General features: G+C 43.4%; 1 protein-coding gene across 1 annotated transcript in view; it reads right to left on the bottom strand.

The window, feature by feature from the left end:
- LOC104385194 (cytochrome P450 2J2-like) overlaps positions 1–26,540 on the bottom strand; it is an 86,839-nt gene extending 60,299 nt beyond the window's left edge. The window contains exons 1-2 of the mRNA XM_009993611.1: positions 26,459–26,540; positions 24,809–25,073 (exon numbers count right to left, since the gene is read on the bottom strand). Coding sequence (XP_009991913.1) covers positions 24,809–25,073; positions 26,459–26,540 — 347 coding nt within the window. The remainder of the gene's footprint in view (positions 1–24,808; positions 25,074–26,458) is intronic.
- Positions 26,541–27,285: the final 745 nt, after the last annotated feature.

The raw sequence follows: 27,285 nt of genomic DNA on the forward strand, positions 1-27,285 counted from the left end.
TTTCCCTCCCTGATGAAAGACCACGATGAAAGCATGAATAGGTGATACAATTAAGCTACCTAATGAAGTGACTGTCCTTTCTATCTGTGAGTGGTCCACAAAGAACATACAGAATGTATGGATCATGAAAACTTGCCATTGGTTAATGACTTGGCATCCCAGTACTGGCGTTACACCCAAAAGGTAGATTAGTGTCAGTAGCCTGCAAAGTCTATCAGATGAATAGGAAATGTTGAAGTCAGGTGTAAAATGCAAAATTTCCACATGGAAAGCACAATTACTCTACAATTCTTAAAAATACCCCTGCTAGGCAAAGCCTAAGAGATTAGTTATTTGGTGGAAACAGGTAGGAAAGGGTAAAACACAAATACATTTGTATGGAAAGCAAATAAAAATAATCATTGAAGGGAAAGAATATTAGTGAATGCTTCCTAATGGTCACCATTCACCCTGTTCATTCTTTGCACACCACTTGCCAAAGGCATAAGGTTTTAATTTTGCTCATGATCAATATAATATTTAGAGTTTCATCTACTTGAATGATTCTTTGGGGATCAGTTGCAATAGCTACATTTTGGGTTGAAATTGCTTTTATTTTTTTTTTAAACTACAACTGAATCTTACCAAGGAGTGAAACTGGGAAGGATAAAATTAGATTCCTGAACCTTCATCCCTTTTTAGAACCAGACATGAAAAAACTGCATCCAGTTTTGTTAAATATTTTTTCCACATCTGGTGTTTAGTCAAAACCATAAGAAAAGTGCTGGAAATCTCACAAGAAGTCTCATACTCTTCTGATTTCCAGTCCAATTTTTGCAGCCACAGGAGATCTGTATAGTTCAGATAAGAATCTGAAGCAGAAGCCAAACCCAAACTGTGAACCTCCTGAGGCTCACCCCACCCACAACAGCTTATGTCTTTACCCATCATTTGCAGCAGATGTTCTCCCAAATTCTCCAGTGAGATAAATTCCACTAAAAGTTTCAGGAGAAAGATTGTAAGATACATACAATACAAAATAAAAGTGTCCAGAGCAACTCATTGTGGCCCATTAAGCTATTGTTAAAGATCTTCATACAGCAGCATCTATTGATTAGAGAGGTTTGCTTCTCCTTACTACTCGTTTTTCCATGCTGGGCTTTGGGGGCTTTTTGATCTAAAGGCCACTGACGTCAATAAGAGTGTTTCCATTGTCTTCAGTGGGCTTCAGATCAAGCCCTTGACAAACTGGTTGTCCCATAGGTCAGTCTGCAGAGTGTGGATTTCTGCCAGCAGATTGTCCCTAGAACATTTCATTCTAGATTTACAGTCTTTATAAAATTTTAAAATGAAGTTCTATAGTTAGATTCATATGGTATATCATAAATTACAGCAGATTCTGCAGGCTTGGGTTTGAGGGTTGGTTGGTTGTTGTTTTTTTTTCATTTGGCTCTCAGGGAATGTATAGTTTTTTTCCATAGGAACTTTTCTCCAAATGCTAATTTTACCTGCTTTCTGCTATTTTGCAACAGCACATGTGCACTTCTCATGGCCAAAGTTCTCCACAGAAGGATGTGTCTGTGACAGCGGTGGCGGGAACTTGCCCTCCATCGTCTTGATGCCAGCTGGTAGGACAGGCTGTGGTTTTGGGCTCTCTTTGGTACCAGTCAGACTAGTCAGAAAGAAAAGCAAACCAAAAGTTTACTTTTCTCCCTTCATGTGCATTTAAAGCTGGAAGCTGATTTTTGCCTATCAGAGGAGTATCTTATGTCCAACTCTGCCATCAAACCCTTGAAGGATGAAACCCCAGGGCAGGAGATGGTCCTTGTGAAGAGCCTTGCATACACAAAGACCAGTCTTAACTGGCACCAATATGGTCTCAACACCTCCTACAGTAGCCAGGCAGTGTGACAGCAGGAGACAAGGGACAGCCCCCAGACACCCAAGCCCCAGTTCAGATCCCCTGTTGCCAGAGCCTAAATTTAAGAATTCAAGCAGCATTACCCTGCCCATCTGCAAAGTGGGAGCAATAATCCCACAATACCTTCTCAGAAATGCTGCGAGGCCATGAACTCTGTCTACACAGAGTAGTACTGTTCAGTAGTAAATGAAATCTGTTTTCACTTCTAGGGCTATGGCATAAATTACTATAGGCAGAAATCCAGCCTAGCAGGCAATGAACTGGATGGGGCCCACTCAGTTCTTTCCATCTTCAGCTTTGATTTTCATTGTTCTGTTTCATTAACAGAATTTCCATGTCTTCCTTTCCCAGCCCCCCACCCTGTTGTAATTTTTCTAAGCTGTTAATTTGCCAGCAGAAAGAAAGGCTTCATAATTGTGTACCAGCTCCTCCAAAGCACCCACAAGAATCTGAATGGTTTTTAGCAGACTCAGCATTTCCTTCTTTAGTTCTCAGTCCTTGTATATGCAGAAAAAGAGGCTGAAGAAAGTCTGTTGCTGTGTTCCCACTGGAGGACCACAATCTGGCCACTTGCTCTCTGCTCAAAACGAGCAGACGTTGTCCTTAAAATCAGCACAAGTTCCCCCAAGTCAATGGGGCTGTGGCAATTGGTTTTGTAGGACATAAACACCCCAAACCAGGCATTGGCTGAGAACGCCCCGGTTCACTCTCTTCTCTCTCTTGTTCATTTTTTATTTTTAAGGAAGGATATTGATTCTGCTCAGGTCACCTCTGAATGAAGGAGAACGGAGGGGATGCTCAGGAAAACCCTACAGGATAGGAAAATAGCTCAGTTGACTTTTCCAGCTTTCCCCTTTGCTTCCTCCTGTTCCCAGATCCTAAACTCTACCCCTGAACACCAGTGTCAGAAGCTGCTGTTACACTGCAGATGAAAAGACCTTTTGCCACCACTAGTTGCCCCCTCTGATTCATGATACACTTGAAAGAAATTAACAGCAATGAACTTGATTCAAACCGTATTTTTCCCCTAGTAGCAGAGTTTGTGACTGTGTATGAGTGCTCCCACTGGAAAGAGAACTGGAAAGATAAAAATAGGTGAGATTAGTAAGAGAAATAAAGGACAAGGTGATGGCTACTTACCAGATGAACTGGATTCACTGGCAAAGACTGATGAAGTCTCTGCCGATTTTGTGGTTTAGCAGAATCTGCTCCATAATTTGTGTTCAGCCAATCTCTCTTGGAAGTAACACCTGACCATCTAGTATTTCCCTGGGGCCCTGGAAGAGAGGACGTTCAATGTGAAGCTCTGCAGGAATGGCACCACACAAGCTTGACCCGGGCACTAGGGTCTGTGGGGGAGGATGACCCAGCTTTTTGGAAATAAGGTGAGAAGAGTGGCACGAAAGTCAGCACCTAATGCATCCCCTGCCTTACCTGCCTCCTCCTAGATGTCATTAAATTCTAACCCAGGATGTTCCTCTGGAGAATTAGGGAAGGGCACACAGCAGGACATGATTTGTCCATATCTAAACTCAGGATTTCCACTGCGGTTTGGCTTTGTCCATCATGAAGACCCAATTTAATCTCCACTTTTGAGATATAAACAATCAGGCACAGAAAGGTTAAGAAACCAGCCTGAGACCCGGAGCCAGAAATAAAGCTCATTAGTCCTTGATCCACAGGGAGCCCTTTGCTTCCATCTCATCCGAACTGTCATACGACAAGCGCTGTCAAAGGCTTCTGATCTCAGAAGAGGAGATCAATTTTATAGTGGTTTTACCCTTTGAAAGCACAAACAGGTTCTCCATTAGGAGCTATAATTTACCTGACTGTGACCACTGACTACAGGTCTATGAAATATATCTAAATGGATTGCACAGAGCCAGAAAATTCAACCCAAGTATAAATGGCATGCACATAACAAAGCTCTGCACATCTGAAAAATGCAGAGTAGCAGCAAGTGCTCTGGTTTTCCGGACTGATTTGGGAGGTAGGCAGGCTTAGCTGAAGGCTGTGGTTTCTAAATTGGACATGGTTACCTAAAACTATTGGAAATTTGAATTGCATGTCAGATGTCTGGAATAAATGGACTCAAGAGACATAAGAAAAAACATGTGGCCCAGTATTTTTCTATTTTTTAATGTCTTTTAGAAACTGTTTAGATCTCATCTGGGGCTTGTATAGTTTCTTTGTTTAGTAATTCTGAATTGAAATTCTTTATAAAGCTTTGTTAATTAAAAGGTAAAAACTTGATTGTAGCACAAGGAGCCCTTCATCCTGAAAGATGCCTGTGCACTTTCCAAAAGCATATTCTACTTTCCAAAAGCATATTCTGCTTTCCAAAAGCATATTCTACTTTCCAAAAAGGCAAACGATGCTATGAAAACTAGGCAGCACAGTTATTTTATTTACCTTCAATCGACCAAATTTAAATTCCAAAATCGACCGTTATGGCCTGACCCTGTTTCTAACCCTGCCAATAGTTGTTGTAGCTGAGATGTTGCACAGCAAATGGCAAAGCTCTCCCTGAGCCCTTGGTGCCACGCTGACTTGGGGCTGCACATCTTCAGCAAGACCATCCAGCAGAGTGATGAAGATTACAAGCAATAAATCTCCTGTGAGCTGCAGGCATCTCTCAGGTGAAATACATAACCTGCTCCATGGCACAGAGCTGTATCATCCCACTGTGCAGTAGGACCAAAAGTGACACTGAAAGGCACCTTTCTGTGGGCAGAGGAGCCTAATCTGAACTGAGGAGGCAGGAATTGAGATGAAATGTTTCCCCTGTAAAAGAGAAAAGAACATTTTCCAACTCTGCCACATCTTGAAGTTGGCACACAGCTACCTGCGTTTACACTGGGGTCTCTAACCCTGTCTTCCACAGCTCAGTAGCATTGCCACAACCTTTGTGTGCTTGCTGAAGTCAACTCAATCAACAACCAACCTACTCTTCAGCCACCAGCATCTTCTTGCCCCACACTTTACCTGGTGGTCTTGCAACTTCTGCTGTTCACTGGGAAGTTCCCAGGACAATATGTATTTTTTAAAGTTTTTTTGGTAGGTCATGAATATGATTGGAAAAATACTGTCCCTCTCCACAATGTTTTTGACCTAATATTGTTCTGCACAATCCCAGAGACTGGATGGAGAAACCTGATCTCTTTCTTTTCATCTGACAAGGATGCTCAGGCCTAGATTGCTGGAAATGGCATAAGGTATAGACACCTCTTCCAGATTTTTCATGCAGTGGAAAAGGCAGAGAATCTTGGTGGGCTGTTCAGGCAAACCCTGCAGCTCCTCTCAGCAAAAACATATGGTAGTTGGTGCGGCTGAAGTTTTCTGAAAGCCTTAAAACTATACTAGTTAAAGCAGAGTTAATGGTGGCATATAAATGTCATTGGAAAAAAATACTGCCTTTATGTTTGTTTCTTTTGTGGGTATTAAGAAATCTCCATCCAGTCTCTGCTTTTGGATCTATGTGTATGTGTGTGTGTGTGTGTGTGTGTGTGTGTGTGTGTGTGTATATATATATAGGTCTGTGCAGGCTTGGCAGGGTTAAACTGCCAGGGGTAAGAAAGGACAAACTCTTGGAAGGATTTTGATACCCCCTTCTTTCCCACTCCCAGCACTCAGACTTGCCAAAACATTATGGTTTCTTTCAGACCCGCATAATTAAATGACTGATGAGGAATTTCTCACCAATATAAAACTGAATTATTTGTTGTTTAAAATAGAGCTGTACCCTCTCCAGGATGTCAGCTGGTGTCAATCAGCCTGTTCTGGGACACCAGATTTTGCTCCTTGGGAACAACACCAAGAGCATGAGGACAGCACAGTGCAACCCCAACAGGTCCAAGATGGGGAAGGGACCATCACAGTGACCAGAAGAGAAGCAGTCGTTACGGGTTTTTTTAAAAGGATTTTCCTGTTCATGCAGGAAAAGCCACCCCGAGGGGCAGCTTGGGGAGCTGCAGAGGACTAGGGAGGGCGTGGGGGTGGCTGCGGGGAAGCCCCCGCAGTTTCTCTCCCGGTTTAACACACAGCCTGGGCTCGTACTTGCCAAATTTTGCAAGCAGGCGGTAGATTTACGAGCCCCTGGAGCACACCCGGCTCCAGCTGATGAGCTGAGCGGCGGAGGAGCCGGGCTGAGCCGAGACGGGCAGGACAGCGGATGGAGCTGAGATGCCTGGATGAAACCAAGCATAAAAAAAGGGGAGAGGGGGACTTGGGGCAGCTCTCCTCAGCCCCTCACTTTTAAGAGGATGAGAAACGCTGGTCCCTGCGCACCGCGGGGCACCCTCTGCGCCAGGCGGGGGCTGGAGGAGGCCGTGCAAGGAAAAAGGGGAGGGCGGGTGGGGAGGGAAGGATAAAGCCAGAGGCGGAAAAAAAAAATAATAAATCAACAGCAGCAGAGAAATCCTGGAGGAGTTAGGAAAAGAGTAACTTGTCCACAGGGTGTCACTCTTGACCCACGTTTGGGCCAGCACCCAGCCTGGTCTATGGCAGCAAGAACTTGGTGAGTTTTAGTTTCCTAACAAGCCTCGAAAAAAGCAGAAGCCCCCCTCAAAAGGCAGACTGGCACCCCTGGGTGTGCTGGCCCGGGCATCCACCCGCCTGGCTGCTCCTGGCCCCACTTGCCCACCCAGCTGTCTTCATTGTCCTATGTTGCACTTTGCCAGACCCTGTCTGGAGGATGGGGTTTGCCCTGAGGGTCCTCCTCAGGCCCAACTTACAGCACACCACGGAAAAAGGGATGCAGACTGGAAGAAAAGACTCTTCCTCCGCAGTCAGTCTCTTTCTCACCATTCTGCCCCAAGCTTCTGCCATCCTCCCTCAATGTTTCAAAAGTATTTTCGTTTACTGTGAAATTCTCGTATCATCTCATCCTGTAAGCATTTCCCTTCCGTCTGGGAAACCTCCTGTTTCCCAGGCACTGCCCTCATGGAAGGTGCTAAATTACATCTTGTTTGCAAGTCCTGCAACAGGTTAAATTAAGTGCTGATAATCCTTTACTTTTGATAGCTGTTGCTCTACAGAGATTGGAGGGTTCTGCTGAGGAGCAGCTTTATGAATGACCACCTTGTTTTCTGCATCAAGCAGTTGGCTTCTGCAGTCAGGACGGCAAAGCTGGGGTCAAGCCAGTCTTGGTGTAACCTGAAAGCAGGGAGAGTCCTGACCTTTTATCTGATGCTGTGATGAGCCTAGGCAAGGCAGCACTGCCTGCCTGCACTGTCTGTGCCAGCCAGAGGGCTAGCTGACACATTAGACTTCCCAGGAGAGGTAGAGGGGGATGCAGGCAGCCATCAGACTTGGAGGGGCTCACGGGTGACGTGGATTCTGGGGTCAGCAGCACAGCAGCCAAGGTACAGGCTGCAACTTTTATAAAGCATCGGCAGAGCATGAATTATAGTGTGTCCTCCTGGCAAGGCTCCTGGAGCAGAGGACACACCGTCAAGAATGCTATCTCCTCTTCCAGGGCTGGTTGGGACAGGATTTGTGTGTAGTGTGTACAGCACATAATTCATCAGGCTATCATTCACATAGCATGAGCTCAGCACTGCAGCACTCTCTGGCATTTTGAAATATTCTACTAGGGGCTTGGTGGCTTACTGGGAGCACTGCACAAGACGCAACCTGAAAGAGATGCTGCGCCCTCGCATGACTCGACCCTCTGCTTGGAGGAGGTGCTCCCAAAGAGCCTGCATCCATCAATCTTACCTGTCTGTGACTTGATTCTGCAGCAACTTCACTCCTTTGCCCCAGGACAGTGCTTTTAGGTGTGCTTGGTATAATTTGGTTGGTTTTTTTTCAGGCCATCCTCCTTAGTGGCTATCCCAAGCTTTTATGGAAACACCTGCAATATGTAAATGCAAACATATAAATCTCTGTAATGTGAAAAAACAGCTTCATGAAGCCACACAAGAATGCAGCCATGTGACTTCAAAACTTCATTTACAAGTATCTAAATATAGACCAGAGCAAGCAGCAAACCTAGACTTCAATTTTAAAAGCGAGGGCACAGGGGAGAGTGCAGAGTCAGCACTTCTTAAATAAGAAGTTCTTCTTGTACTAATTCATTTACGGCAGCATCTTCCTTTGACACAGCAAATTTGCATCCCCAAATCCTGATGGCAGAGACATAAAGATTTTTATGGGAGTTGGAAATAGCCTCCATGCAGGCGCTGCCGTGGAAGCGCTGCACCACCACCGACCTCTGCACCCAGACAAGGGCACGCTGCAGTTTGCACCACATCAGCTGCACAGGCTCTGCTCCTCCGTGTGCTTTTATCACATCCCACTTTAATTCTCCAGCTCCAGTTTGCCCAAGTTGCTTCCCAGTACCATGGTCTCAGGGAGCACGACAGGCTGCTAAACACTGTGCAAGGGGTGAATACTGGATGTATCCTCCATTCCACCTGCAGCTTAACTGTTTAGGATGCTAGAGATATCCCATGCCCCACTGAATGTCCGTCTATTGCCATTATCCTCGCTGCCATTAAGTAGTACATTAAACTTTCTTAAATAATTCTTCTAGCCTCACAGTTTCCATAGAAATACATTTTAAATTTAGGAAAAGTCAACTTTGAAAAATCACTGCAACACTGCAGAGAGACAGCTATGAGTGTCTGGCCCAATGTACCCTGCTCAAATGGTGGGGCAGTTCTGCGGGAACCAGCAATACTCCAGATTTGCACAAGGAGTAAACTCACATTTGGCAGCTACAAACTCACCTGCCCGGGTTTGAGTAGAGAGCAAAAGAGAGGAAGCAAGACTTCAAAAGGCAAAACTCTAATAGACTGAAATCAGCCTTCTTCTGGGTTAATGGAAACCACCACCTAAGCTATGAGGGCTGGGCCCAACTCAAAGCCAAGACTGGATCCAGCTGCAGATAACAGGAGATATCTGGGAAAACTATTCCCTCCTCCTGGCCATCCATCCCACTGCAGGACAAGTGGTGAGACAGGCTTGGTAAGAACTTAACAGAGAGGCATTCACCCAACCTGAATCCTCACCTGGGAAAGCACTGCTACTTAGAAAGGGGATTTAGATCTTAGAGCAAAAATTGGACCTAAGCAGATGTTCAAGTGAATTCCTAAATCACAAGCCACCATGGACACTGCTCTGTAAACACCCTAACATCTTCCACTGAAATATTCAGAAGTTCACACTTGTTTTAAATAATTGGCTAGTTGCTTGAATTTCAAAACTTGGGGCAAAGGTCTATGTTATTATTAACAAAATCCCAAATTTTTAGAGACTATTTCTCACACTTTCTTATTAATTCATTTCCTATTTAATAGACATAAAGAACATTAACTGGTGTGTATTTTCAGACAAATACTGAAATACTGCTTTAAAAAATTTTTTTTTACAGAAGAAAAATCAAGTCACAACTGTTTATTTTTGAAGGGAGATGTGACATGTAACAGAGTACCATGATGCTCTCAAATCAGGGCATTCAGCTGAGGCTGCTGGACTTTGGCACATCAGTGTGACTCCAGACCAACCCAGAACACAGCATTTTGATTGCCCCCATCAGATCTTCCAGTAGTAAATCTGAGATTTTCATGTGGAAAATGTAAGTTTGCACAGAAATTACCTTTCCTTCAATAACTCCTCCTCCCCAATCTGCTCTACTCTCATGCAAAATGCAAAAGAGTCTGCACAAGACCAAAGACAACCTACCGCATCCAGTCTGCAGTTCCTTTTTTAAAAACACTGCTGTATTAACAGCAGTTTTCTGTGCTTATACCATCTTCCCCAATGCTGCCTAATGTGTGAGGAGCACTTTCTGCCACAGTGTTTGGCTAAAATCCCTGCAGGACAACCAGAGATACTTCAGCCACACATATAACAGGATGCCCAGAGAGGTTGTGGAGTCTCCTCCTCTGGAGACCTTCAAGACCTGTCTGGATGCATTTCTGTGTGACCTGCTCCAGGCGGTCCTGCTTTGGCAGGTGGGTTGGACTCAATCTCCAGAGTTCCCTTCCAACCCCTAATATTCTGATATTTGGGGCAGGAAATAAGCAAAATTGACATCACATGGCAGGAGGTGACCAAGACATGCCAAGAACTGGGCAGAACACCATGGCAGGTGACAAAGCAATGCTTTGTCCCAACTGAGAAGGATGAGAAGAGGCTTTTGCCCTTCCTAAAACATCAGAAACAGAAGAAACTGCAGCTACTTCATGCTCCAAAGCCTGGCTTCTTCCAACCACCCAGCAGCAACATGTTAATTATACATATATATAGATACAAGAAAGACCTGTTAACTGTAAAAAAAGTAACTACATAATTATACTTTACTACTGCTTTTGTTGGACTTGCTCTGTAATTTAAAGTAGTTGCTAAGGAAAACCAACCTGTTGGTTTTGCCATGAGCAATTAATGCAGGTTACCAACACGATGGTTATGCAGGGCCAATGCTAACATTGGCACCCAACTGTGTTATTCATCTATTGGTTGTGGCTCCCCAGTAATGAGTGCTCTGCCTCATGTTACACGTCCACAAGCACAAGAAACAAATTGCACCAAAACCCCAACTGTGCTACTGAAAGGAAAGCCCGAGGAGCATCATGTGTTACGGTTTCTTTCCCTTGATCTCTGTTTTTGGCCAGTGGGCAGAGCTGGCTCTCCTCTTGCTCTGCAGGGCAGGTTTCTGGATGGGTACCTCTGTTATCCATGGGTCTCATGTACACCCTACTTTCTCCACCCCATCGATGGGGTCTTCTTATCACTGTTTCTGTCTGGCCACCAGCTGACTGCAGCGCTGCAATAATCCCGGGTGACACAAGAGCTGGAGCAAGAGTCCACTGACAACAATAAGATCTTTGGTATTATCTTCTAAGCAGCAGTATTTCATCCATAGCACATTTTCCTTTAGACCACAGAGCCCAGCTTTAATGACTCTCTCCATGTAATTTTTTAACATAATTTCTCAAGCCACTGCTACTGGAAGGTTTGGTGACCCATCCAAATCCCTCCTCACCCAACTCACTTTTGATAAACAGTTGCCTTGATAGGGGCCATCTCTGTGTCATGGGACTGTTCACCTTGGTGGTCTTTTCTATCCGATCCACTCATCTCTGATCTACAGAGAACTCAAGGTGTGGTTATTTACATCTCTAGAAATGTTGGGGTAGCTCATGGGTCACTTGCCCCTCATTTGGGGGACAGAAAACACAGGCAAAAGCTCCTTAGCATGCACATTGGTTCTGCTATTGTACGTTAAAAACACCAATCAGGAAATCATCTTTAACACTTGTGCTTTTTTCTCAGGCTAGATAGGCAAAAATAGTTATAAAGGATTTGTGAAATCTAAAGCAGATTTAAAACAGGACTAGAAACTACAGTAGGAAGATCAGCCCTTTCTACTCTGTCCAAGCCATGTCTGGGGACTCAGAACTCCTCCCAGCAGGACAATCACCACAGCAAGAGGCATGGTCACCACGCCAGAACAAAGAGGCAGGTGAGTGTAGGAGCACCAGGGCCATTGGTGGTCCCAAGGGAACTGGTTTGGCACTGGTGAGAAACAGAAATTGGTTCATGGTCCAGGTCAGCCCAGAGCACAGGGAACTTTCATTTCTGCAGGAGGTTTCTCTTCTGCCATGGCTCAAGGGCTTAGGAATAGAAGCAATATTTGCATTGTATCTCTTACTCTGGGTTTCAAAAGCTCAACTAATTACTCTAAAATTGCTCCTTAAAATTACTGCCTTCATGGTGCTAATGTTAGGGATGGTTGTCCACCATCATTGCCTGGAAAAGGGACTGATCTCCCCTGCCTCCTCCTTCTTTCTTCGTGGTGAGAGATGCACCTATCTGGATAGGGATATCTAGGTCCCCAGGGATCTGCAGCCTTAGGAACATCCATTGAGAAGAGCCTTCCACTGGCCCAACTCATGTACAGGGGCACAGGATATACAGATCTTGCCTCTGAACTGTATTCAGGATGTGCCTTTTTAAAATGATGGATGCAAGAACCACCATGAAATTGAATAAAATAATTGTAATACCAGGATCCACCTGCACTAAACCAGCCCTGTAGGTGAACCATAGCCAGCTCTAGCTGAAACTTCTTGGCCCTTAAAAACAAAGCAAGACTTATTAGTCTAAATTACATGCATCAACCAAACATTTAGGCTTCATATAATTAAGATGTGCTAATGGCAGCCTGCAGGCATCCACCACCCAAACCTCTTCATAACCTACCTTGATGCTGGTGTGACTGATGGCTCCACACTCTTGCCCATCCTTGCCATCTGTGCCACCATTTTCAGGAGCATGATTAAGTTTTTGCAATTCAGGTCTCAACTGTCAAGTCTGAAAGAAAAAAAACAACAAAGGGATCTTCAGATATTAAAAGAATATTTTTTTGCTATAGTTGAGGCCATCACAACCTTCTGCCATCCCATCCTCTCAGCCACCATGAAGAAGGCACCTACCCCATAGCTGCCAGAGTGCACCAAAGCCATGAGCCTCTATTTCAGGGTAGAATTATGGATCTAACTGTATCTCATAATTTACCATACTTGATTCTTCAACATCCAATCTTTTCCTTATTTCAGCACCCCCACATTTCTCATTTTCTTTCCCCACTGCACATTCATTGGATGCTGTACAAACAAGTTTAGATTTAAAGTGGCCCCATAACCTTTTATTTATTCAGTGACTTAATAATAAAAAGAGCACTGAATAGAAAGGCTAGAGTTCAATTTCTGGGCTCTACTGCCATTTGCAAACTGCACTCTCCCACAGCTCCTCTCTTGAAATACAGCCACCCATTCAGCTTTACACTAGCTCTGGAGCAATAAAACTGCACTTTGCTTGAGGAATTTTAAGTTGTTCTACACCAGTGCACAGATCTTTAAAAAACAAATTTAAGAAAAGTCAAAAGTGAGGGTCAAAGTGAAACTTTTGGATTTTACCAAGTGGGTCTGCAAATTCTTCATCCTTACAAAGAAAATTTTCATTTGCCCTCAGAAGTGAAAGGGGTCATTTTTTTGGATGAAGACTTCTATGTAATTTGCCTAGAGGCCCCAAAAATATAAAACTTGGTAAATTACCTTCTTTTTTTTAAAATAAGCTTTTAGTGAAAAGCTTCATCATATTGGTGCATTTAAGGTTTTAGACTATGGGAGTCTATAACCCAGCTGCTGTTCCTAGGGCTGGGTCCATGCAGGATGGCTGAGCAGCTCTCAAGAGGACTCACTGTGGCTGCTGGGCAGCAGGATGGGACCCTCTGCTCCACACCAAGGGGAAAAATATCAGGTCTGTGCACCACAGAGAAGGTGGTGGAGAAGGCTTGTTATTTGAAAGGTGTCACAGTGCAGTGAGCAGGGCACAGAGGGGGCATCTCCCACGTCCCATTGCGTGTGGCTTGTCACTTCTCCACCAGGTATCTGTTTTCCTCTGTGTTTTCTTTGTCTGCCTTGGATTGAGACTCCCTGGAGAAGAGCCCACTTCTGCACAGTGTAAAGCTCCAGAGGCCTGGCTGCACCTGGGTTTCTAGGAGCAAAATTAAGCAATTACAAATTGTTGCTCTCATTTTTTGGCAATTTTATGCCAAAGTTCTGTTTTTCTTCAAAGCTAAAGGTCAACAATTCATTCAAAACTTGTATTTCCCAAAAAATTACAGGCTGGGGAAATAATGCAGAGGCAGTGAGCTCAATTCCACCCTCTGCTATACCTTTGTGAACCTGAAATAGCTCACTCTGGTTACACCAGGTCTCTGTCTTCTGATTTCTTCTGGCCTTTTCCAGGGTGGTTACCATACAGGTTTTAGCAGAGTACAGATTTTACAATCCGTTACGGTCATTGCTGTGTTTTTATTATCAGTGTGTCTTGAAAAATAAGATGTTTAGCTAAGCTTACTAATTCCTTGAAACTCAAATCATTTAAGCTGTCTAACCTTGTTCAGGATAATTATTTCTATCCATTATCCATCAAGCTAAAAAATGACAGCTCTGGGACAAGGAGGCTTTTCAAGCAAATGTTTTAAGACAGTGTTTTAGGTTGCAGGCACTGGCAAATGTTAATTAAATTAGATAAACAATGACTCAGAGTAGCTGTGCTATACTGGAGAGAAAGATGTGAGGTAATGGGGGAAGGAATCTGGCAGCTCAAAGGTCAAAGCAGCTTTTTTGAAACCAAGAATCTGTCCCTTCAACAAGTACTTTGCCTGAATTCAACAGGATTAAAAGAACTGGTGTCCTTTTGCTTTTACATCTCCAGACAGCATTTGCGTGGGTTGGCCGAGTGCATTTCTGCCAGGATACATGGTGTGCACTATCTGTCCAAGGCATCCTCCAAGCCCATCCACCACTATTGGCCACACAATTGCAGGAAGATCCTTGCTCTCCATCAGCATCCCCTTCCTTGGGTAAAGCCAGTCCTGAAACTGCTGATCCAGGCTGAACATTCAATGGTCACTGAACTGACTTTTTCCATCTACCCCAGGAGAAAAGGCTGAGGATGAGATTGTAATTTTTGCTGTGAAAGCAAGTGACTTGCCTATGTGAAGGGGTTCCTGGTGTCCCACATTGTCCCTCTCTCAGGTCCTGCAGGTTGGTGGGACTCTCTATTTGGAGGAGTTTTGGAGAGGATTTGTTTTGCTGCTGCACCTATGGAGTTTATAAGGGAGACCAACCTCCATGAGTGCGGCAGGGGTGAACCTGTGTATGGGCAGGGTGAAGGGAAAAGAAAAAAAAGTCATACAGCACTCTTAAAACAATTTAAAGTGCGTTAGAAAAGCATATGGGCCACCTACAGAAGGCTCTAAGTGTTAGTCTTTTACATCTTTTAATTCAGAACCGAGGCTCTTATGTTTGTTACAGAGGTCTGAGGGCCCCTTACTGCTGCCTTCTGTCCCCAGCAGCAGCAGGAGCTAATGGACCCTCAGCTCTACTGGCTCAATGACCCACCTATGATGGTAGGCATGTCTGCTGTCTAAAGGGAATAACCAACAAAAACTCTTGCAGTGGCTTTGGGAGTGAGTGCCATCAGTGAGCAACCCAGGCAGCTACAGCTCTCCAAATGAAACCTAGGAACTGCTCAACTATTCTAATTCCTACACATTTCTAGGTTGTGCTCCTTCAATCATTCAGCTGAGTCACCTTTCCTTCTGGAGACAGCAGCACTGCAGCCCCTTGCCATGAATGGTCCCTGGCAGAGGATGGACCCGTGGTGCCCTGACCCTCAGCATCTCTGTGGTTCAGCCAAGTTTTGGGTTTTATCTACAGAGATCTGTCCAAACTTTCTTCACCTGCTCTGATCATTTCAGCTCCTTGGGGATACACACCTCCATGCCACTGTCCAATTAATTAGCTGCTTCACTGGCTGCATTCTGCAGTTCTTCAGTGACGGGTCCCCATCTGACATCTTATGACAACTGATTAGTAAAGTAGGCCACGAGTTTAAGAAATGTATCATTTGGGCACCACTAACTATTAACTGTTTGCATGCTCTTACTATGTGGTGGGTTTTAAAAAAAATAATAAAAAATTCTTACCCTTCAATGTAAATATCAAAGGATGAGAACAAGTTTATGAACTGGCAATCACATAAAGCAAGATGCAGTAAATCTAAAGATCCCTTCAATAACAAGCCCTGAAGAGGCAACAAGGGGACATGTGTCCTTACTACAGCGTTATATATTACAGAATATATTATATATTACAGAATTTTAGATACTGAGGCAACATCCAAAATTGCTAGTCTTGGGCCAGAACCATATGCAAGCTGATTAATTAATTAGAATTAAGTCAAAACAACCTCTTTTCACCCCAAGTTCCCCCTGCCAACAGAGCAGAAAAGAAACAATAAATAAAACCTGAAGGTTTAAATGCAACGAACACTCCTCTCCAGGTTAAAAGGATGTCAGCAAGCTACAGCACCACAGTGGTTAAATGTTGTTGAGGATTTGACTGCCTTTGGTCTGGGATTTGCTCTCGCTTGAGAGCTGGTCAAACCAATCTTTCCAAAACACTGACTTCTGAACTTTTGCCAGAGGTGCCTCTCTCCAGTGACCAGGCAGGCGACATGTTAAACCTGTCAGTTCAGAATAAGCAGAAAAGTGTGCACCCGCCATGGGGAGCATGTTTAAAGGTGCAGGGTTTCCTTTAGTGGGTTAAATAGAGGGCTTGAGTACATACCAGGAGGGTTAAGAACATCTGGGGAGAGTGGTGGGACTCCATTGCCAGCAGGCTGGTATGCATCCCACTGGGGTGGAAAGACCTACCCTGCTTTTAAAATCCATCCTTTCTAAAAGAGGGAGATCTGCTCTTGCAGGATGATGCACCATCTGGTTTCAGGGAAATCTGAAAAATAAAGGAGGAGAAAGAATAACAACTAAGTTGCTACCAAAAGGAAACGAGAGACAAAACCTTTCAGGTTCTGTGGCTATGGCTGCGTATGAGATCCTGGTGAAGGAACCCAGGTAATTTCTGATCTAAGCCACTGTTGACCGTATGTTCAGCCTTCCTGCTAATTTTGAGGACACTGCAACCACTGGTAACATAGGCTGTGATCAGGTTATTGCAGTGGCCTCTTCAGAGTTTGATGAGAGATAAGCAGTTAACAGTAGCCACAACAACCTTGATTTTAACACCATGGTTTGGAGGAAGAGTCACAAACAACTGATGCTTCTCTTGACCCAAACAGCCATGGTGTAATACAGCAAAGGGGTGCTGCTTTGTTCCTTTACACAGACAACAGTACAACCACCTCTAAGGAAGTCCCCTTAATATATATAACAGTAAAACTATGTCCACCATGAACCTCTGAGGTCTGATCAGGATAATTAGACTACCCTAACTGCAAAGCTGAATGCTCACTTCACTGTGACCCATGGTCTAGCCTAGTGCAGACTCAGAGCTAATGATCAGAGGAAGATGATCTACTCTCATCCTTCTGGGTCACTCAGAATTTATACACCACCACTTACAATGAACACTGTCATCTCACCTGAAAGAAGCTACATGAGTCCAGAGCAAAGTCTGAGCCTGTATATTTACCCTGGGGTACCAAATCAGCCAAGACATATCTCCAGCTCTTTCAATATTTATATAAGTGGTCTTAGTGCTGGCAAAGCACAGAAAACAAACATCTCTATTTTTCACCATACACGGTCATGCCAATACCAGGATGATGTCCCAGTGCTGAGTCAGGATAACCTGAGAGATGCACAACAGGTAGCGGAAGTTGAAGCAAAGTGAGACAGATGATGTCAGTATGCAGAGGGGAGAATTTGGAAGAGCTTGTGGTTAAAAAACACATAATTCACTATTGAGCTCCTATTTAAAAAATAGGAGAAGAATCCACAAATACATTCAGCTCAGTCATAGCAGCAATTATCACTTCCAACCATCCCCATTTGGCTGGGAGACTGCATCCCATCCTGGCAGATACTGACCTGGCCTTAGTTTTTCACACCTTGGTCACTTGGCTGTGTTACAGCATACCGATATACCTGGGCATGAAGCCTGCAACACTTGGGAAACTCCAAATAGTACAAAATGTTACAGAAAACCTCTTCAGTGACACGCACTGCCACAGATACATCACATCCATCCTCAACTGTCTACAATAACTTCACAATTTTTATTTGGAGACATGTTCAAGTTTTGGACCCTTTCCTATCTGATGCTCCTTGGCCTGCAGCTCAGATAACTGAAAAACTGTGTGAAACTATTGGATAAAAACCATGGTACAGAAACATGGTTCTCTGGTGCAGAAGAAGCCTTTGCAACAGGAGTAAAGCTTGTATTCGTGGGAGGCAGAACTTTTGCATGAGCATGGTAGGAACTTGCTTAATCACAGATGATTGTGTGTGCTGTAAACAGAAGTCATCCCCCTCCCTCCACCAAGAGCACTGGTAATTGCTTGATGAATATGTAGTATAAAAATGAATACATCACAAAAGCTTTGGAGGAAGCCACTGAGCTCTCTCTCAGTGTAAATGTTGGTTGCATCCTCTTTTTGACATTCATGGCTCATGCAGAACCCCCCCCTCGCTTGAAACAGATGCAAGGAAGCAAGTAAGAGTTGCAAGCTGAGAAAGACAGTCTGCAAGATGCAAAGTGTCTTCCCAAATGATCTGTTTTCTGCATCTCCCATTTGTAACCAGAGTTAAAAACAAGTCACTTTTTAGTTTTTTCAGATGAACAACAGCAAGACCACTACAATTGTTCAAACCCACTCATCTCACCAAAGGCAGATCTCTTTCCTCTCAGATCGGAGGATTTTGAGCAAAGATCAGACAATCCTGTGTGTAATGCCAGGAAAACTACAGATACTAGTGAGCTGTAGGTGAATCATAAAAAACCTTTGTGTTTACACTTGAAGTCTTGATTTACCTGAATAATGCCAGGGAAAAAAGAGAAGCCTTCATCTTAGATTTCCAACACCTGGCTGACAAAAAGAGCTGGTGAATGCTTTTTTCTGATAAGTTTGGCAGACTCATAAAGACAGCTCCCTTGGAGATACATGAAGTGCAATTTTTCGAAGAAATTTCTTTTTGTGATCTATAAATGTGTGTTTGGTCAGAGTTTTGGCAAACAATTCAAGCTAGTTTTTGTCCAATGTAAGCCTTTTACGTCATGACCTAGAAACAACAACAGCTGTTAATTATTTATCAGCTGATGAACACTGGCCTGTTAATTGCAAAACATTATAAAATAGATTAGGCAGCACAACTCAATATGTATGCAAGCAGGGTTTTTTTGCTCTGTTTTGTATGTGACTTGATTAAATAAGCAATTTTTGGTCTCTGCTTCACTTACAGGGACTGTCTTCACCAGTGATTTGATCTCAGAAACTCTAAAAGACCCACAATCTTTAGATAAATTTGCTAAAAACTGGAAGAGTTTTCAGACTCCAAGCTTTTTGAGCCCTTATTACAACTCTTATCTCTCCTGAAGATGAGCTCTCTAGTATCACCAGTGTATCATGTTTTGAACCAGAATGACTAGAGCTCCATTGGAGGGGGAAGTCCCAATGAGCAAGGACAAGACCACAAAATGCAAGAGATTGCTTTCTCCCACCTTTTTCCTACTAAGTCTTAGCTTTTACATAAAACATTATATTCTTAGCATTCAACACTCATTGGTGGTACATCAGAAGACAACTGTAGAGAGTTAGTGACTCCTCTGCATTACAGGTCCTACTGGTTCCTTTCTTGGTCTGTTGAGAAGAAAACCATGCATGATTCACTCTGTACCAATGAAATTCCATTATTCTATGAAATAAAAGTTTCCAAATTTTCTAGCATCATCCTTGTGTACTCCCTTGGAGTATTTTCATCCTATTAAAATGATCCCATGTACAACAGTCTCTTTCACACACAAATCAGGGCAAGGAAAAAATATACACATAATGCTTTCCAAAAGGCTGTGCAGGGCTACCTGATGAAGGACCCATGCCATGCTCCACCATGCAGGCATTTTGAGATATATGAGCATGGGTGGTCTGTTATCAGCATTGGAATAACCTGCTTCATTTGCCCATGTATATCTGCTTGCCTATTGCCCATTGTGTTGGTCCCGATCCCAGGCTCTCATTGGCTTTCTACCATCATTGATTTGAGAGCTCTTCAGGAGAACCTTGCTCTCACACTCTGAAATGTGATGCATGGCCTCATTTGCTTTTTAAGAAAGCAGATAGTTTTTCATGTCAAATTCAGACATCCCAAGAGGCCAGTGCTCATCGACCAACAGACAGTGAGGTGGATCTTCAACTGGTGCACATTTGAGTAGGTTGATTGAATTAAATGGCGCCTCACTGATTCACACCAGCTGAGAAGAGCACTAGAAGAAGAGTTTTCAGAGGATTTAGGAGCTGTCCCAACCACAAATCCCTTTAAAGTTTGATTCACAGACCTGCACAGCAGAGAACAGACCTGGCAATATGTGCACGCAGATCAAAAACAGTCCCAAAGGTGATGAGACACTTCCATCAGGACCTCGTCTTATATGCTGAACTCATTGGGTCAGTTAAAGAATCACTGCATATTCCAGTACTCAAACAGCTGGAAAGGGCACAAGTCCACAGAGCCTGACCAGCCTCCTGTAGCACTCACTGTAGCACCTTTTCTCAAGTCCATTGCATTTTGGTACTGCAATCCTTTGAGACAGCAACCTCCAAAGAAAAACCTTTAAGCACTTCAGAAAGTCATACCAAGTCATACCCATCCCCAAAGGAAACAAGAAAAACCCAAAACAGATGCATGGAAGCATGGTTTTAAGAAACAGGGAAGGGTGGGACCAGTGTGCTTGTCACTGTTTACTCCACATAGCACTAGGAAGCCCTATAATTCCTGAATTAAAAAGGAAATAAACTTTCAGTGCAGTCTATAGGCCAAACAGTTTATACACTAACACAATATGCACATTTAACAATTTGAAAATGAGACAGCTCTGCACTGCACAGCCAGCCACAAAGAAAATAAACAAAACCATTGGAGCAAGCCTCCTGGAAGGTTTCGGCTCCAATTCAGAGCAACAGTTGAGTTTAGGATGAAGGTGGGACTGCAGGGAGGCTGGTGGTCCTCCAGCTGGGACCCAGGGGCTGGGTAAGAGGGGCCAGGCCCAGCCCTCTCCATACCAAGCCAAGGTCAGCCTTGCCTGAGTGAAAGTTGCTGGAAGGTGGCCATTATTCCCAAAATAATTTAAATGGTTAAATAGGCTACACATGTGGCATGGTGCTCCTAGAGTGATGAATTTAGAGTGCTGTATTGTGTTTAAATACTAAATGCTGGGTTTTAGAGTTTTTTTTCTTTTCTTTTTTTTTTTTTTACAGGGCTTGTACAGCCTGTGAAGTGTCTTCAACTATAGAAAATCCCCAATTGCTCTAAATCTACAGTCATCCTGACCACTGGGGTTTGGCCATCTAAACCAGAGCAGAACTGGGGCAAAAATAAAAGCCTATTTCTAAAAATATGCACCATGTGAGAGACCTCTAAACTGTTTCCTAACAGCATCTGATCTAAGAGGGGCTTGAACTCCAGTTTGCATAGGTACTGCTTAGATTTCTGAATGCTCCTCATGTTCTTAATCACATCTGCTCCAGAGATGAGGCTATGAATAATTAACTATGCCTCCAACATTACAGTCATAGATTATGGTGGTGGTGACTTGTGGACTGCCATGCGCAGCATAAACCATTTAGGAAACTCTGTTATCCACTTTCCCTTTATATTTGTCTTGCAATCACTTACCGCTTAAAAGGGTAAATCTTTCATAGCTTTAATTAAAGCATTTAAAATAATTTACACTGAAATTGTATGTGCTTGGGTCTGTCAAAATTGATGCTTTAATAACATGTCATCCCTTTTTTCGATTGCCCTGAAATCTGTTAAAATTACCACTAATCTAATTGGGAACAAAGTTGTCAAATGCATGCAGCTCTGACAGTTTGTCTTTCTGCAAACTGCCGACAGATTGCAAGTTACGCATGTGTTGAGCAGATGGGTAAGTTAAAAGGAACACAAAAAAAAGCAATTTATTAAATCACCTGGAACCAGCAGCTCCATTCCAAAAATAGTGAGAATGAAATATAGCAAGAGCTAGGAGAGTTGGCACTGGAATATGCCAGAAGGTACCAGTTACAAAACAAGATAAACATTTTGAGAAGCCTCAGCTGTGTTGCAGAATAATGAGGCGTTATTTAACCCGATATAGATTACCAGCAGAAATTAATTTAGGGTGCAGGGTTTTGTGAGAGAGAGTGTGTGTGTGAGTGTGTTGGGTTGTGAGGTTTTTTTAAGGATTTATTTATTTTTTTTTAATTCCTGTGTTTTAACTCCTTCATGTCTGAAAGACAAGTCACCCATCTCTCTTCCTTAACCCCAGCCCTTCCTACAGAGCTGCTGGACCCACTTGGCTCCCCCATGGCAGAGGCAGCCGGCAGATGCACCCTCTCCTTCAGCTTCCTCCTACACCACCCCTTCCACGGGCATCTCCCTTGAATTTGAGTGGACAAGGTTGTAGGTTCCTCTGAGACAATTTGATCACTGACATCCTTGGGCCAGGCAGTCCCATACTTTTTCTTGGAAGGAACTGTGAAGAGGAAGGAGGCAGAGATGGCACCCTGTTGAGATAACTAGCCCATCTGCTCCAGCTCTGCCCTTTGCAATCCCTTTCTTGGACCTCCAGCCCACTCCCCATGGGCTCTGCTGCTGCTTCTCTGCTTCCTCTCCATCCTCCATGTCCCCCATCTCTCTATTTCCCACAAGCAGCAGTAACCAGAGATGAGTTCTGGGGCCATCACATGTGTCTATCCCCCCTGCACACGTCCATCTGCCCTGGGGACATCTACTAGGCCGTGCTTATACAGTGCTCAGGAAAAAACAGGCTTCACTCTTGGTTGATCTGTAAGCACTACTCTGCTCAGCAGTATTTATTATTAAAGAGCAAGACCAAGATTAAAAAACAGTGCAGAAGCACTAGATAAGCATCATTCATCCGCTGAGGCCACCACAAAGGACACTGGGCTGAAGATGCTCCTGTATTTAGCCTGGTTCAATGCCACATTGGAGGGAGGGATGAAGGCATGAGGCTTCACCAGTTCATTTCTGGAGGAGCCCCTGAGGTCCTAGATCTCCCCAGCGCTTAGGGGTGTTGTGGGCAGGGAGCAACTGCTGTGCCTTGTAGCCCTTTGACCTCACACATAGCTTTGCCAAAAGATCTGCACCAAATCCTACTCAAAGCAGCCAGATGGGCAAAGGAGAGGGAGGACAAACAGGTTCTGAAACACCACAGCACCTTGAATCAATGGGATATATCCTCGTGCCACAAAAAAAAAAAAAAAAAAAAAAAAAAAAGAAAAACAAGAGATGAGCTCTGAGTAGTTAGAAAGAGGCCCTCTCAGCAACTTTATGAACTAACTTTATAAGTCACAGAGCCAGTTTAAATGGCTACAGAATGGCCTCAGCAAATGTAGATACACTGATTTAAACCAGCTGACAATCCCTGGCCCATAACACAAGGTAATAGGTACCCCTGCCCAGCTCCCAGGGAGCCTGTGCCATTTCATACCTGTGTGCAGGGAAGGGAAAAGATCATAAAAAGAATTGCAAATGAGAGGTTACAAGCAGAACTGCTTCTCTCTTCATTTTTTTTTCTTTTAGCTAAGGAATAAGCATTTTGACCCCTTCTTTCCCATAGAAAACTTGAGGAGGAAAGTCTGCCTAATTTGTTACAGTTGAAAGATGCCTTTATACACTGGTGCAAAGATGGATGAGCCACTCTCCTGCAAAAGTGATGGCATTCCTTGTGTAAAATATAGATTTATAAGCCTCAGGGAACAAGAAAGATGAAAATCTAGCCCTGAGTAGCATTACTGCACTCAGCATGCCATCAGACAAAGTATGATCCTTTTAATGCAAGATTAAAAGGATATAACATAAACCAGCTAAGAAGCATGGTGGGCCTGATTCTGAAATTGTCTCCAAGCAGTTAAAATTGTGACTAACCCCATGAAAGCTAACGAAAAAAAAAAAAATCAAAGCAGAGTGAAAACATTTCAGATATTTCAAGCAAGGTCAGGTCAACCCTTGCATTCCTAAGCATGGAGGATGGAGGCAGAAAGTGCTATTAAACAACATTTATGCCTCCACATCAAGAAGCCAGTGCTTTTCTGATCCCTGCTTGGCTGCCTCCCCACTGCTGGGCTGTAGCAACCACCGCAGGGAAACCACACCTCTTCTCTTGTCCTTGTCCTAGGGACCTTTCCCAAAGCTCCTTCCCTCTCTCATGTCCCTCTCCTTTTGTGGCTTCAGGGGGCCTCAGAGGGTGGCCCACATTTTCACCACAATTTAAGTTGACATTTTTTTCACCCCCCACCACATCCAAGCAGGTCATCATTTAGAGTCTGTGATTTATTCAATGGTGGTTTTAACCCCACTTAGAAATAGGCTGCTTTCATGATTTATTAGTTCTTTCTTCCCCTTGTTAATTTGACTCAGTTCTTAGGAAATTATTCATAGTTAATCATGGTAAGAATAAAATTAGTTATAGAGCCCACTTTGCTGCAAAGGGAGTGTAAATAACTTTTAAAGCAAATGGGAAAGAAAAACATGTTAAAGCAAAAAAAAAAAAAATCCGGAAGAATATATATGGAAGGATGATAATCCAAAGGGGCAGTAAATTAAGCCTCTCCACTGTTACTGGTTAGAGGAAGGCACAAATTTACCTTCCACAGGAGCGTGGCGTTTACAGCAGGCTCTCGTCAATCGAATTTGCAGTATCTTCTGGGAAACACACCATTTGGAAGATAAAATCTCCCACCACTCCACCACTACTGCCACCATTCAGAAGATTAAAAAATCCCGCCAACTCTGTTGTGTGCCTTTTGTGCCCACTAGAGGAATGTAAAACCATTATATTTAAGTATCATAATGGCCAACATATGCTTTTTCTTAGAAATGACACCACCATCTGGATTAAGTTCTCCTGATCATTTCAGACAATGTTACGATTATTATTTTTTTTTTCCCCTTCAGGAGAATGAACTGCCCAAAAAGTAACAACAACCACAGATGGGGAATCTTTGCTTCTCTTTTTCCACCGCTGGCAACCTTGAAAAACACGGTAAACTCTTTGTATGTACCTAAATAATTTGATTTCACTTGTTAATTGATCACGCATGCCTATGTGGATACACCTCAATATTAAGCCTGCAAGAGTCCTCTTGCCTTTGGCCATACAACTTCACTACTACAGTTAATAAAGTAAGTAACTGCTGTAATGATATAATTACATCATGGAACCATTTGCAGCAGTCTCATCCCCACAACAGTGTCAGTTGTCAAATGTTGCACCGACTGGTGCAAAGGGAGAAAGAGATGCAAGCTTAACTCCTTCACTGGCTGGGGGCTTTTAAGCATGTCAGTGCACAAAGGGGAGGTCTTCTTACCTGAATGACTCCTTGTCTGCCCCATGGCTGTTGTCATGGATGTAGGAGACCTCTTGGGCCACCACATCCAACTGGCGGTAACTGGAAATGGGTACACTGGGATAATTGATGTGCTCAATCTGACCATGCACAGGTGGCAGAGAGACGGCGTACAGCAGCTTCTCGGGTTTGCTAGTGCCATCTGTTGCCACAGGAACATCTGTCGTCAAGGTCACCCTGTCACCCTCTGTTAAAGTTACAGGTTTGGTGAGTAGAACAATGTCACCTAAAAAAAAATATATATATGAAATGAGTCAAGGGGAAAATCAATAGGAATGAAATTAAAATGGGGAATATTCCTTATTAGATCCCAGATCAGAAGGAATGAAAAGGATAAAAGTCAGCATTTCAGGGGAAGGAGAAGAATTTTATCAAAATATCTTGGGAAAATATTCCTGCTTTACTTTTTAGAGATGGACAGAACATTTACAACAGAAGAAGCTGCAGAGCTATCTTGTCTGCTTTCAAATATGCCCCATGGTGAGTCTCACTTCAAGGCCAATGCTAGGTGGGATCACAACATTTTTATCTAATCCCAGCCTGGGTGAGTTTATAAAGGAGCACTTGCATTTGTCTGGCTGCATGATTTGTCCAAAATACTGAAGCCAGCTTTGATTTTCTGTTCAGGGAGAGAGAATGACCCAGTTGTTTAGAAAGAACAATTATGTTAATAGATCCAAACCAGCCAATGGACAGAATGTGTTAATGAACTCAGCATTAAGCACCAACACTGTGTTTTAAGCTGATAGTGTTGCTGTAGCCTCAGCAACAGAGGTTCTGGCTCCATTACATTTATTTTTGAAGCTCCACAGTATTGCCCAAGGGCCAGGGAAATTTTCACATTATGAAAGGAGTAGCCCCAGAAAATTAAGACTGCTGGAAAATTGAACAACTGGTCAAGAGGAGTAGCCAGGACTTACCCAGTCATAACCACTTCATCCTTTTCTATAATAACCCTCCTTGTTTCTAAAGACACACCTGAATCAGAGTGGCAGCACAAGGGTTGACCTGCCAAAGGCAAAAGCAAAGACAACTTTAATCCAAGAATGTTGCAAAAGCAAGAGAAAAATATTCATCAGCTTCCATTGCTATCCATCAACCTGCTGATGACAATATTTAATAATGGCATATCTAGTCTGGACTCTGCAGGAGCTTTTTTTTTCTGTTTCTTGCCTTCTTATTATGTTGCCAACTGACTTTCAAAAACAACAGGTTTTGATTAAATGGAGAAGGCTGCCAGCAACATCTGACAATAGTGGTTGTCAATGCTTGGGGGTTTAAAAAATTTATTTCCACAACAAAATCTGCACCCATTTCCATGCTTTCCACTCCGTTTGATGGCTCACCTGTTCTATTAACCCTTTAAACACCACCCTTCCACTGCAGCTACCATGGCAGATGAAAACACTGAATGAGACTTGACACATTCAAGAACTGACTACTATCTGAGGAAATGAGTCCAAGGACATCACAGTAATTAAAAACAGAAATACAATTAGTTAACTTGCTTTCATATAGCAAAAAAAATTTAATTGTGGTTGGAAGAAAAAGAAAAAAAAAAGGAAAATTACCAGCCCCTTCCCCAGTGCAATGAGCAATAACAAAACTCACCAGTCTTGGAGCATCTGGCATCAAACAAATAATTTGTGCAAGGTTGAAGAAGCTGTAGAGTGCTCTCGCTTTTTGGCTGCATCTTTGAAGGAGACTAAATATGAGATCTTACTGAGAGGGGCTCCTTTCCAGACTTTCACCAAAAGTTATCTGAGACCAAGTAGGACAGCAGAAGACAGAGGACCTAGAAAGGTAAAAGATGGGACAACATTGCAAGAAACAGCCAGGGATGCAGGACATCAGCCTGCTGCACACTTTGCTCAGGGGTTACAGAAGTCCACAGTCAAGTTCAAGCTGATTAAGTAGATACAGTAGGTTCCTTTTCTCTACAGGAAGTCCAAACAAATAAGATTAAATAAGGAGGCAGAAGTGAAACAGGCAAGTGCAGTTAACCCAACTTCATTATTGCCCATGTGTAACAAAGGGCCAGGTTTCCCATGGCAGCTTGGAATTCTTTTGGTATTTCCCTTTTTAGAAGCTCAGCAGGGGACAGTGATGGTTACCCAGGTTATCCTTTCAGAAAAGCTTTCTGTTACTGTCTGCCACCCTGCTGCGTAGGAGTCTGTCAAAGCTAAAACCACTGAGTCTTTCAAGAACTAGTGCCTGACCTTTGCTAACCCCATCAGATCTGCTGCAGAGAGATGCAATGATGGGAGATTGTCCCAAAACCCATGACATGTAGACAACCCTCCTAATTACTCCTTTGAGCAGCAGGTTACCCACTCCCATTGCTTAATGCCGAGGGAAAAAACAGGAAACCAGGCTCCTTATGTCCCTAATTATGAGCACAAGGATGAAGCTTTCAAGCCCATACTTACCCTGCTGAA

The sequence above is a fragment of the Chaetura pelagica genome, unplaced genomic scaffold (assembly GCF_000747805.2).
Source record: "Chaetura pelagica isolate M959 unplaced genomic scaffold, ChaPel_1.0 scaffold433, whole genome shotgun sequence".
NCBI lineage: Eukaryota > Metazoa > Chordata > Aves > Apodiformes > Apodidae > Chaetura > Chaetura pelagica.